Genomic DNA, 13,510 nt, shown 5'->3' on the forward strand with positions numbered 1-13,510 from the left:
TAGCAGGTCCTCAGACTTGTTCCAGGGGTAGAGGCAGCGGGGCTGAAAGCCAGATATGGGATCCTGAGAAACTGCACAGCTTCCTATGCTACTGAAGCTAATTAGGGCTAGAACAGAGCAGCCATGGCAAGCACCCTGCAGGCTACTATCAAAAGCCATCTTGTCTGGTAGCTCACAAGATACAGCCAGAGCAGAAAAAAAAAATCCTTGAGTCTCATGGATTCAATAGTGGAACTCTTCAGTGAGATGCAGGAAAGAAATAACATTTACTGAGGATGAGTTTCTCTTGGGTATAACTCAGCACTGAGTAATAGCAAATACAATCTCAATCCAGGTATTAATGGCATTTCTATTTTAAGTACGCATTCGAGCCAGCTTTTTTAACTTAAAGCAGTTGTCCTCTTAATCACAAGACTCAGGCCTTGATTTCATTTTTATTTTGAAAGCAAGTTGGGAAAGTTTACAAAACCTGACCAAGAAAAAAATTATCAAAATATTTAAGTGGATTCATCTTTGGTTACTTCTTATTGCAGTTCCAATAAAACATACACCATTTCTATAGTTCAAAAAAGTCAGAAGGTCAATCAACATAAAAACAAGACGTGCTTTCTTTACATATTCATAAATATCCGTAATATTAGAAAAGTTGTTTCGCAAAGATTTCTTTTCTGGCAGTGTTAACTTACTATTATACACAGGCTACAAACTTCTTCCTAAGCCTTTAATTACAAGTTCAGCTATTTACAGACTGCAAAATATTAAGACGTAAAACTCCTTCATAAATACGAAAATAGATCATCTCGCAAAGATCTTTATACTTAATCAAATATCTGGCTGCCCCTCCTCCCAAAAAAAAAAGGTTATTTGTTTTGCATAGAAATGTAGTGACATGCAATATAAACAATAGCATTAAGTGCAAACAGGAATTATTCAAGTGTCTTTAGTTGTACTGGCAAAAAATACCAACGTTCTGTTACACATAATACATCAATGCCTCTCCAACAAGTACAAGTCTGCTACAGCCCCTTGGCTGTGCTGCTTTTGAGGGGCAGCAATTCACATGCATTCTCCTGGCTGCATTTTATCAACCTGCAGCCACAACAAAAATAGCTTATAACAGACATTTAATTGAACTCAACAGAGATTTAAAGTGAATTAAAAACATACTTGATCTCTTCAGGGAGATGTGTAGCAATGTGTAGAAAGTACTTTAAAAGAGCAAGAACTGCTCCTGTAAAGTCAAAATTAAAATCCAATCACGATAAAACTTTGTCACATCACTATAAAACAAGGGAGTTTGCTGACCACATGTTCAAATTCACGTTTATCAGCAGCTGTCAGAAAACAGCCCTCTGTAGAAAAGCAACCTCAGTAGGCACAGAACCTAGGAATTACTAGGTGCAGCCTAGATTCAGCTTTATGCAGCCAAAGGGATGAGATGTTTTGACTTCCAACTGCATCCTTGGAAACACTGGGTTTCAGCAACCACTATGCAATTTTTAAAATGACCTTTTACTCCAGTTTCATACACATGCCTCTTCCCATGCAGACCAATCCAGGAAAGGCCTGAGCTGCTACTCCTTGGCATTTCTGTTTCTGACATCTCCACCTCAGTACCAAGAGCCAGAAATGTTGATAGCTGTGCCCAATGCATGTCAATTGGTTGTGCTTAGAGCGGACATTTAAGAAAATAAAATTTTAGCTCTGCTGCTTTGTAAGAGCTGTTCAGGGCAGGGAAATGTCGTAAAGACAGCAGTGTAAGAGAACAGTGAGGTCACTGCAGTGGGTGCCCTGGGGTACCCCAAGCTGACTGCTCAAGCTTTGCAGTCAGTGTCAGGGAGGGCTCCATGATGAGGTGTCAGCACTGACAGGCAGGGCTCGCTCAGGGGAGCCCCAGGGCAGCCAGAGGTGTGCGTGTGCTCTCCGGTCAGGCTGCTGGGCAGCTTCCCTCAGCCTGGTGATCCAAAAGGAAACTACTCATTATTGCTTCTTTGTCTGAAGTCACACACCTAAATGCATCTTGTGACAACAGAAGCTGGTGCTGATGGTTTCCCTCCCAGAAGATATAGTTGTAGCAAAGATAAAAAGATTTAAAAATAATAAAAAAAAAGCAAGCAGGCACCAGGCAGGCAACTGAGTTCTAGTGTTTCTCTGTCCCCAAAGTTACACACCCACACAGTGGCAGCCATACAGGCTGCTCTGCACTCTGCAGACACAATACAGAGACAGAGACTACTCTGCAGATCAGCACCTTCAAGAGGCAGAGAGGTGTGGGCCAAAAGGGGTGATCTTAGTGAGCACAGGCATTTTCTCTTTTGAGCTGTGAACAGCTGCCTAATCTGGCATGGACTGTATTAAATAACTCAGCAACACTGGGCTTCTCCTTTCATTCATAACAGCCACTGCAAAGGGAGAACTGCCCAGGTTAACACACACTTCACTAGAGGAAGTCACAGCTGTAACTCATAGAATAGCTACCTACACCTCAGGAAAGATACACATCCCAGCCAAGAAAGAACTAAGGCTTTCTCCATCCTTTCTTTGAGATGGGAGAAGAGTAGAAATAGTCTGGCTTCCATCAGAGACTAGCTTACAGTACCCAGCCTTAGAAGAGAGCAGGAAGAGTGCTAACAGGCTACCTGGATGAAAATCTGGACTCTGCTGCGTCACCATCTGCTCAGCAGGTGTGCAATGTTTACCTCACTTAGGAATGATAATATAGGTTTAAAAAACCCCCGTAAAATAAAATTTTAAAAATCCCATGTTTTTTGGGATGATGATAGTGGAAAAGGGCAGGATGTTGCACAAATGTCACAGAATGAGCTGGGATTGCTGATGATGGTTCCAGCAAGCAGCATTAAAGCTCATGTTGCTGAGCTTCTTTCTGTAGAGGAAACAAAAAGTCAATGTAGGACAAGCTAATTTTCTTCAGTTTGACAATTCAAAGCCTTCCCGTGAGCTGTCCTTTCCAAGAACACTTGTGGGGCTATCACACTGCTGGCAACTTCCCCTGAGCAGGAGATTCCTGTCCTCTGTCAAGCAGGCTAGTGAGGAACCATCATTACTGCAGTGAAATCAGTGAGATGGGATGTTGAACCAGAGAAGGAGGTGAATGTGACCCTTCTAGCTTAGTGATAATAGTCAATTGTGATGTAGCTACTGTATTTAACTATTCTGCAGAAACAGATCATGATGTCAGCTCTTCAGAGATAAGAGCCCACCCCCTGCCAAAAGCTCAGTACAGCTGGTACTTTCAGAAGCAGTTTCTTCAGAAGCCCAGAAATGGCAATGCCTGGAATATGCTTCTCTGTGCCCTGGGCAAATCTTCCTCCACATTTGGGCTGAGGTACATAAAGAGCTGTACAAGGAAGCGAGCTTCCCTGCACAAATGTATTAAACATCATTACTAAATCCCAAGGGAAAATGAAACACCAGGGAACAGATTCTTCTTGTTAATCACAAAGTACTTGTCATGTGACTCAGCCTGCAGATTGTGACCAGCATGAGGGGTTTTGTTTTTGCTGCTTTTGAAAGAAGAGCTTGTTTAATGCTACAACAGCATTCAAAGCAGCTCTGGGACTAGAGAGCATTTCTATCTGCTCAACATAGTTCGGAAAGACTTCTGTGCCTGTTTCTGAAACACAGGCTCTGACTCAGGTGCACTGATGCAGAATGTTAATGAAAAATATGCAGTGGCTTAGAGCAGATGTTCAGTTAGAGGAAGAGGGAAAAATCTAAGGGTCATTCTTTCTACTTTACATGGAGCTTAAGACCTTAAAATGCCCCATGCTGGAAATCCAGGTCAAACTGTTTAATGGTGCCTGCTCTGGCTGCTGCCTCCAGGAAGGGCTGTGGGACCCACATGGCCATTCTGGCTGGAGTAGTTCCCCCTCCTAATTCAAATCAGGAAAGGGAATAAGCACAATTTGAAATAAGGTTTTATAAAATGATCAGTCTCTTCAGACAATGTCTGTAGCTTTCTGTCCTACAGCCAGCTTGTTGAGTCTCTTTCAGATGTGAAGCCCAGCACTGCAGAAAAGCTTAGTTTAAGCAACTGGGAACAACTCAAGGACACGTTCAGTTTAAGCCCTCTCTTCATATGTCACAAGCTGACTTTGTGCTGCCACTTGCTGAGATGTTGGAGGAGGTCTGAGACAACAGGGCAGGACTGTCCCCATCCTGCTCCCTGAAGGGCCATGCCTCTCTCTTCAGCTCGGTGGGAGGACTAACACTGAACAGAGGCTTTGTAGGCTCTAACAGCGTAATTTTCAGTAGGTCATCTTCTACCTCCATCTCTTCAGAAGGGAGACAACCTGCAAACACTTGTGGGGAGCCACGTCCCTCAGAGTTCACTGAATTCTCAACTGGGAGCTTTTTGTAAGATAGCGGCCTGGACTGGGCCAGCACTAATGGTTGATCACGTGCTGGATCTCCACATGTGTTCTCAACAGGGCAAAACCCATTTTCCTCCTGGGCCACTGGCCCATCTGAACAGTCCATATCCTCTTCTTGTCCTGGTGCAAGAAGAAACTCTGTTCTGTGAGGCTTGGCGTGAAAGGGGGGAATCTCTGACACACCATATTTAGTGCTACTCAAGAGTTTTTGCCGAACCTCCGCACCTAACTGGGCCGGGTCACACCTGCCAACAGTTGAAGACAGTCCCCCAAACAGGCCATATTCCTTGTGTGGTAATTCAGGAGAGAGTGGAAGTGATCTGCATCTCCTCCCAGGAAGCAGGGAAAGGTCTTGCCAGTCTGTGCTGTACGCCTGCCGGAACTGGGACTGGCTGGCTTTCAGGCCTCCACCCGCCTCTGGAGAATGCAAGTCAAACACGAGGGAAATCACAGACTTGCTTGGCATGTCAAAGAATTTGATCTTTCCCCCCTTGAGGTCCTCCCGGGCACTGAAGGGGTTAACTTTCCGGCCTAACCCTTTGCTTGGTGTGTAGTAGGGGTCCTGCACGTTGATCTTCCTGGAAGGTTTGCGAGAGAAGATATCCGACTGGCTGCGGGACAGCCAGATATTGCGACGTGGACGGGGTGACTTGGGCGGGATCTTGTCATCCAAGGAACTCAAACGTTTCACTCCTGGTCCTTTGTCAATTGATCCTGAGTAGAAAAAGAGAAACACTCTTAGCTTAAAGAAGCTCTGTATAGCTGTACACCTGCTCACTCACAGAGCCTTCATGACCACTGTAAAGAAAAAAAGCTGTGTTTCTGATATTCCAAACTGTGTTCCATAAGCACATGTCTGCTCCTTTCTTATAAGTTGCTGCACAAACACAAGCACACCATTCTCTTCTCTTTTCCTCAGTGTATTTAGGGCCCCTGCAAACCTCCTTGCTTCCAGTACACTGCCACAGCAGAGATGGCACAGGGTGGTGTTGGAGAAGAACAATTTGCATGTTTCTAGATTTATCATCCTGACTTCCAGCAGAGATTGCCCAGGGTCTGTTGGTGCTACTGACCACAAAAGAGAACCAGTACAAAACACAGTTGCCAAAGAAATTGGCACTTTTTCACCCTGATGGGAAATGTCTAAGACAAAAAAAGTCTCTCCTTGTACCATGCAGATTTTAAATCATTCTATCCCAGCCTTCTTTCAGTACATTATCCAATACAAAACTGGAGATACATGAGAGTCTGACCCTAATGAATAGGAGTTTAAAAGTTGTACATATGCCTGTGTATTTTCACTCACTGCACACACACACATTTATATATAAAAGCTGTATCACTAGATTAGGATGAGAAACCAGTAGATGTTAACTCCCCAAGTGTTTGGAACATGCATCTGTCATGGGCTCTCAAGGTGCCTCTGAAGAGCCATGTTAGAAAGCAATAACAAATGGGTAAAGAAGCGATATCTCCTTTTGACTAACATTTCCAGAATAAGCACATGGATTTTCACTTTTCCCTTTAAATACTGCCACAGTTTAGACTACAGCCATTCCATGTAGGAAAGACTAAGCAAGTCAAAGAACAGCATTGTAACACTTCTTTGAGAAGTACTTGTTTTGTACATGTACTCCATAGGGAGAATGCCACCAAAAAAAACACCAAACACCAAAAGAAAAACCCCAACCCAAACAAAAAACCCTAAACAAAAAAAAAGGCTTCCTTTTTAACTCACACCTCTTTTAGATGCTTTCCAGGTGTGGGAGAACTACCACATGCATTAACTCTATGTGGTTTGACATAGAGAAAAATTATTTCAATCTACAACTATATTACAGATCAATAATTATGTCTTTATGTTGCATATTTGTATATCCACATAATATAAGAAACTATTATAAATGTACTCTTAAGTTTCCAATGCCAGAAGTGTACTAACATAGAACACCCAAGTCAGAATACAGCCCAGGCTACAAGTGTTTGCTCCCCACACCAGGTGGCACCAGACAGCTTTAAGAAAACCTTTCAAGTCAAACATTCCCAAGCAGACCTGGGACTCATCTTTTCTCGTCTTTCAGAGTATTTCTAGGTACTTTATAATACTCTTGCATCTTCTGTGCTCTTCCTCCTGAAGGAATTTAAGAAGCCTCTAAATATTACAAGTAACATACACCAAAGAAATTATGTACAAAGCAGCAATAAATAAAATTTATGGGTTTTCATATACTATCAGCAATTTACAAATCCATTCCCAAATGAACTCTAAATTTCCTCTCAAGATCTTGGGGACAGACTTTTATCACTTTAAGAAACAGCTAGCTGTTTTTTTCACCAAAGGACATCCCACAATGCAAAGCATAGAGCATTGCTCCAGAATAATTTTCAGGGTTTGTGTAAAATCATTCATAAACCGTAAATAAAACCATATATAGCCAAATATCAGTTTTCAAAATATGAAGCTTTTCCTCCTCTTGCTGTGAGCACCCAGCAGCAATGTTTGTACGGTACAGACATTTACCTTTTGGTTTTCTTTCATTGTTGTCAAGGTTCAAGAACTTTCTGTCTCTCTCTGAGTCCTCATTTCTCAGGCGGTTTAACATTTCCTCCAGTGTTTTGACAATATCAGCAAATGAAGGACGCAACTTTGGATCCATCTGTGAATGCACACAAATCAAATAAGTCCATTTGGGTTTGTCCAAGCTACTCTGCTTACACAGTGGACAGAGAGAGGGACAATCTGAGGAAACTGAGGAAATTCAAAATGGTTTTAAGTGTGTTGTCATTGCAAAAAAAACTACAGAAAGAAGGAGAAAAGCAGTATTCTATTACACCTCTCCAATTTGTAAATATTCTATGAAAAGGAAAAATTTTAAATTTAAAAGGTGGGAAACTGTCAGATTCATGGCTTGTGAGGGGGGGTTGGTTGGTTTGCTTGAAACAGCTTGGATAGTTGAGGATTTCTTTCTGGATTCTTTCTGGTTATCAAACAGAGATTATGTACCAATGTTATTTCAAAAGGATTGCAGAAAACAATATGGCTATGTCAGTCTTTCAAAGATTGTAATTATTCCATACTACTCAGTGTACTGGTCTATCATGTAAGGATGCAAGGGTGGTTATATAATTTGACAAAGCTATAAATTAGGAAAAAGAAAAATCCATCTTTCCCAGGTAAAATATTCCCCCTGCTCATCAATATGTATTAGTCTGTATTTCTCAGTACGTATTTATTTATTCACTCTAGCAGATACAGATCTCTAAACAAAATCCAACACCAAAATTGTACCACAGGGCAAGCAGCTTCCTTTAAGCAGTAACTTTGAAAGCATTTCATAATTTTGAGCACTGACTCTGTATATATGTCACAGGCTTCACCACTGTAAGTAGCAACATCTAATTCAGCAGCCTAAAGTTAACTTTATTACAGTAATAAAAACGATTCTGCTTGACCTGATTGCTGTTTCCAGCCTGCTAAAGGCTTTCTCAGAGTGGACAAGCCCAGACAGATCCCACCTCTACAATGGGAACAGTAGTGCTTTGTATACAACAAACCCCAAAGACCTCCCCGTACTGCCCTGCAGGTTGTTTGAGATGGATCTTTCTGAAGACAACTGGTATGATCAGCAATGCCAGAACACCTTCTAGCACAAGGGGAAAAGTGCTAAAAATTCCTATGGACAGTAACAAAACCAAACAAAGCAGCCACACTTGAAGAAATCAACAGCAGCAAGAAAACTGTTCTAAAGCAGCAGCTGGAATTTACTGGCATTGGAAAATATTTTTCTGCATTCCCTGTCTCACTGAAGAGTAGGGCAGGGGCAACACTGAAGCACACACTGTACTCTGACAAACTTACTAATTTGGGAATCTTACAGAGCTGTTGCAAGCTACAGGAAGTTAGAGGAAGTAAAAAGAGCTCTCTGGCTATTTTAATTTGTGCTAGGTAAGATCCAAGACAAGAGCAGCAATGGAAAAGTTACTCAGAGCAGTATTTGCCTCTTCCATCCCTGAGCAGTCCAGATTCTGCTCAAATGGAAGAGAAGGTTCCTTCTCAAAGCAGCAGTTGCCAACAGCTTAGCTCATCCTGGTAAGCTTTTTGCACGATCATTTATGATTACGTTTATTAAATATTCCCACAAGTAAGCTTGTAATTGTTGGGTTCTTACAGGTGCATATTTACAAACCCACACACTTTATAACAGTAAGTTTAAAATTTAATCCACTCATAAATGTCAGTTTTTACTGGTTTTCTTAGGGTGCCTTGGAACACATTTCCTGGCTGTAGAAAATCCCAGGGCTTTGCATATTAGTTCAGCTGGGCTATACAGTTCACACCTTGTTGACCTATTGCATAATAAAAAGGTATATAAACGTCCATGTCTCAGAGGAAATTAACACACTGATCACCTCTTCCTGAGGGGCACAGCATGCTTAGGAAGATATAAGAAAGCTTTATCTGTTACTCCGTTTCCCTTCTCCTAGGTGAGTGGTACGTGAATTCCAGCATGCCCCACACTGAAATCAGCATATTAATGGCCAGATCACAAGACAGTAATTTCCATTTCAATTCAGCCAAGGGACATTTATTATACAGGAAGCTGCATTTGACAATAATGAGCAGGAGAAAACCCTTTTTCTCTGAGCACACCAAATTTTACATGAGAATATAAGGTCACTGTCCCTTCCTTCATGAGAAGCTTTACTCTGAATTTCTGAGCTGAAAAGTTGCTTTGGATCAGGCAGGCACCATGTGTTTGGATGCAATACCATTTCTGGAGTCTGCAGGTGGGGGCTGAGCTTTCCAAAGCCAAATCCTACCTCTAACCAAACCCTTTAGTGCTCATGTAATCAAAGGGCTTCATAAACATGAGTGAGATGTACCCCTATCCAGGAAAAGCAAGCTCTGCTGTACTAAGGTGAAATAAGAGGAGTTAAGTAGCTCATCCATAGTAAGTTCCACAAACATTTTAAAAATTAAATTATGCTATGTGGTACCAAGAGCAGCAGTCACTGCCCTCATTCTCACCTTTATACCACTCTCTTCTTGGGCATGGACTATTGTACTAATACAAAGTAAAGAGAGACATCAGGCCAAAACAATCACCAAAAGCATCAAAGAAATGAGACTTCTTAAAAGCACTCACTTGGACACAATGCTGGCATCAGTTCCAGCACAGCCTGGTTGGGAATCCAGGGCCAAGTTTTGTGCAGTAAAATTTTTTAAAGTTGCCTCTACTTCAGTTGAGCAAACTGGACATTGCCAACGTCAGCTGAATGTGGTGGAAGCTCAGGTTCTCTTATTTTATATAAACTGGTTTACTATACATTGGTACTAGTAACTCTGTTACAGGATAACCAGCAGAAGAGATCCACTGCCCTGGAGCTTTCACAATAAGGAGCCAGGAAGGTATCTACTATCACAATTTTACTTGAATAATTGCCAGAAAATTTTCTCTATACAGCACATGGCCTACAGCCTTACAGATATTAAATCATTTCAGTTACAGTCTGGATTTTATGACACAGGCTAAGCATTTGGCTGTCAAACCCCTTTTCCAAAAGGCATCATACAGACACTTCAGAATAGTTTAATGCCTGATCTTGATGTGTTTGTCCCCTCTGTTTGTAAGAGCAACTCAGTCCTTCCTTCATAGCTCAGTAGCCTGCACACAACAACAGCTGGATTTTGTCAGCCCGGGGGTTAGCCAGTGTCAATGGCATCCAACTGGTTATGGTCAGCCTGAGCAGCCTGCAAGAAGCTGTTCAGTGTGCCAGACCTGTTGGTTTGGCATGACAGAACACAGAATTGCAGAAACACAAGACAGACCTTTGAGCAAGGGGAAGGGAAGGATTATAAAAACTGAAAGGGACTTCCTGGGTTGCCAGAAGGTACACTGCTTCTGGAGGTAGGCTCTTCAAGTCTCTTCTGTAAATGCTTTAAGCTTTATCTTCAAAAGCCAGAGGGATTTAGAGAACTCCAGTTTAGGTCTCTCCCCTTCAAGTAAGATACTCACATTACAGCAGTTAAAGGCCAGCTGGAGGAAGTCAGGAGGACAGTCTCCCACCATGTGCTGGAAGGAATCATAATCTAATCCAAAATTCTGTACAAATGACAACAAAGCATAGAGAAATAAATGAGGTCTTCTATCTAGCTCAAAGCATCTTCTTTTAGGAGGTCCCTATGTGAAGTTATCAGGAACAACCATAAGCACCTTTCTCAGCAACCACATAACAGAGGAGTTTGAGAAAACTTCATGCACACTCCAAACTGCAGCGTCCCCAGTGGGGATTACTGATACAGGACAGCTGTAAGAGAATGGGCTGACATCAAAGCCCATCCTTCTTCCTGGATTCAAATGCAATCCATTGCACTTGAAATGTTGCCTGTGTGGATTTGGAAATACCATATACTGTGATGTTTCACTGTAGTGATTTTCATAGTGCAAATTAACAGCCCACTCCAAAACCAGAGGCTTTGCTATGATGGAAATGTATCAGTTAAAATAACTTTTTAGTTATTTTAACTGATACATTTCCATCATAGCAACTAACTATTCAGTGGATGGTAAACTGGTAATTCAAATTATCCAGTTCCTTAAGTGCACGTCTATAAAATCTGAAGGGCAGACTAAAAAAGAATCTTTAATTTATTACAGTCTGAGACTTAAGCAATTTTCCATTTTCAGAAATGGAGGGGGATAGACAATTTGGAATAACCCCACAAAGGGTCAAAAGCTTCCCTGTAGATGGGGTGAATAAAGAAAAAAGTATCTTTAATTACTCAATTATAGCTGAGATCCACTGTGCTTAGCAGAGTTCACACAAAAATAAGGGTTAACTTATTTTAGCTGCTGTTAACACTGCTCCTGCCTCTTTCACAAGGAGGGGGCTGCTTAGTGCATACAGAATGCCAAAATGTCTGTTGTGAACCTGGCAAGAAGTCTACATGAGCTATCACTCCACAAAAGGAAGAGTTTGCATTGCAGTGCTCTCGATGTCCTGCCAGTTAGGGGCAGAAAGGATTCCCATGAGGACTGCAGCTGCACAAAGCCTCTGAGAAAGTGTCTTCAATGGAGCTTCCCACAATAACAGCATAAAGAGCAAAAGCTTTTCACAGGCTATTTTTAATGTCACACCTATTCATCCTATCTTTGACAGCAGTGGCAGAAGTTCTAAAGGCTGAGCTGTTATCATGGCAGACTCACCACCTCCCACCAATGTTATAAACACAACCACTTACCTCTGTGCGAGGGAGATAGTCTGGGTCTGCCTGTATTCTTGCTATAATCTCACACAGAATTATGCCATAGGAGAACACATCTGCCTGAGAGAGAAAAAATTCAATAGACACATGGTTCAGCTATGAATGCTCAGTGCTCTTATCTGCCACTGAGTTTCTCCTTACCCTAAATGGCTATCATGAAACAACTAAACAACACCACAAACACTGAGCAACTGCATTAAAGCTAACATTTTCCATGTGAAGAAACCCATGCTCACAGAAAGCATTCTTATTGTACAAATAGCAATGATAACCTTAAAATTCTTTCAAGAGGAAAAAAAAAACCACCAAACTACTCTTAATTCAGCAATGCAAAAATCTTTTAAAAAATTAAAAATCCTTCCTTGTACAAAGAATAGTGAAGTTCCATCTGATGTCCTACACATGGGAATAATTAAAAACATAGCCAAAACATGACATGCCCATATATCACTGTGGTTAGAAAAACAGGTTTAGAATACACAATTCACAGCCTAGCCAGAACATTAATGCTATTTTCAAGAAAAATTACATTTTCCTCTTCTCAGTTCAGTACCTCTGGAGAAAACTGTCTTCCCAAAGCTTGAGCTATCTAGCAGCACTGTATATCAGGTTTAATTTCCATGACGTTTAGTAAGCACTTATCTGACTACCTCTGGAGCTGCACAGTTCCTCAGATTTCCACCCACCTGAATTTTTCAGGTAATAAAATTTAGGAAAACATGGAATACAAAACTACAGGGCAGAAGCATGAATCCCTCATCCCTTATCAGGTTTGTTTATGTGTCATTCATGCTGATGAGGTATGACATCTGCTTCCTCTTTAGTCCTCCCCATGGTAGGGTCAATGAGGATTGTGGCATCATAGATTTAGGTACTTTATTATTAATTTAGGTCAATTAAACTCTTTTAAAAGCTTTGAAATGGTAATTATTACACTGAGGTAGTTTCCTGCAAGTTAAAAGTACCACCAATTAAACAGAGTATTAACTACTAGGTATAGAGAGGTACAGGATGTGGCCTTTATCACATAAAAGCTGCACTGGCAGAGCTGAAGTAATGGAGACAAAATCCTGTGTAAAGAAGAGACTGATTGAAAACATCACTTCTAAAACCCAGTGTGACCTTATCCTCCTCTGAAAGAAACATTTCCCAATGACACAAACAGGAAAACTTAGAAATACCTTTGGAGAACATTTTGTCTTATCAAGGTATCTCAGCTTAAGACATGCTGGTTTATTTTTATATTTATACACACACACACATATACATACATAAATATAGATACATAGACACACACACAGAATTGTGCAAGTTTACATACAGACCTTTTACTTCTACCCAGGTTTCACTACTGTACAGTCATGGAAGCAACTTTGCTACATTTCTCAGACTTGGTTAAATTAAATGGTGTTAGGTCAACAAAACATTACTATATTTAAGTTTGTGGGATATTTCAGAATGGAAATAGCATAACAGAACAATCATAAAGCCAATTCTATTTCCATACAAGATTAAAAACCATGAATTACAAATATTAGCTATTTAATTCTCAATCTCCCTTAGTCTGTTTCTGTTACTGAGTACAGAAACATCACAAGTGAAAATAACAATAGTTTTAATATGATGGAAATTCCAAATCTTGCATACTGCTACAGAAGAAAAACATTTGACAACTAACTGCATTTATATCATGTACCTACCTTTTCATTGTAGGGCTCATCTCTGAGAACTTCTGGTGCCATCCAGAAAGGTGAACCCACAACTGGTAACTTCTCACTATATAAATGTGGGATAGATAGGGATGGGAGGTGGTGGGAGAGAAGGAAGAATCATTAATTAAATGCTCAAG

At 41.0% G+C, this 13,510-nt stretch overlaps 1 protein-coding gene across 4 annotated transcripts in view; it reads right to left on the minus strand.

Annotated features, from left to right (window-relative positions):
• Positions 1-421: 421 nt before the first annotated feature.
• TESK2 (testis associated actin remodelling kinase 2) overlaps positions 422-13,510 on the minus strand; it is a 76,364-nt gene continuing 63,275 nt past the window's right edge. For all 4 annotated transcript variants that reach the window (XM_071436601.1, XM_071436602.1, XM_071436603.1 and 1 more), the window contains 5 exons: positions 13,362-13,437; positions 11,638-11,721; positions 10,412-10,498; positions 6,916-7,051; positions 422-5,108 (listed from right to left, as the gene is read on the minus strand). In XM_071436601.1, the coding sequence (XP_071292702.1) occupies positions 4,096-5,108; positions 6,916-7,051; positions 10,412-10,498; positions 11,638-11,721; positions 13,362-13,437 (1,396 nt within the window). In that variant the 3' untranslated portion in view covers positions 422-4,095. The remainder of the gene's footprint in view (positions 5,109-6,915; positions 7,052-10,411; positions 10,499-11,637; positions 11,722-13,361; positions 13,438-13,510) is intronic.

The sequence above is a fragment of the Agelaius tricolor genome, unplaced genomic scaffold (genome assembly GCF_023055355.1).
Source record: "Agelaius tricolor isolate 1412-34295 unplaced genomic scaffold, bAgeTri1.0.p SCAF_11, whole genome shotgun sequence".
In the NCBI taxonomy this organism is placed as follows: Eukaryota; Metazoa; Chordata; class Aves; order Passeriformes; family Icteridae; genus Agelaius; species Agelaius tricolor.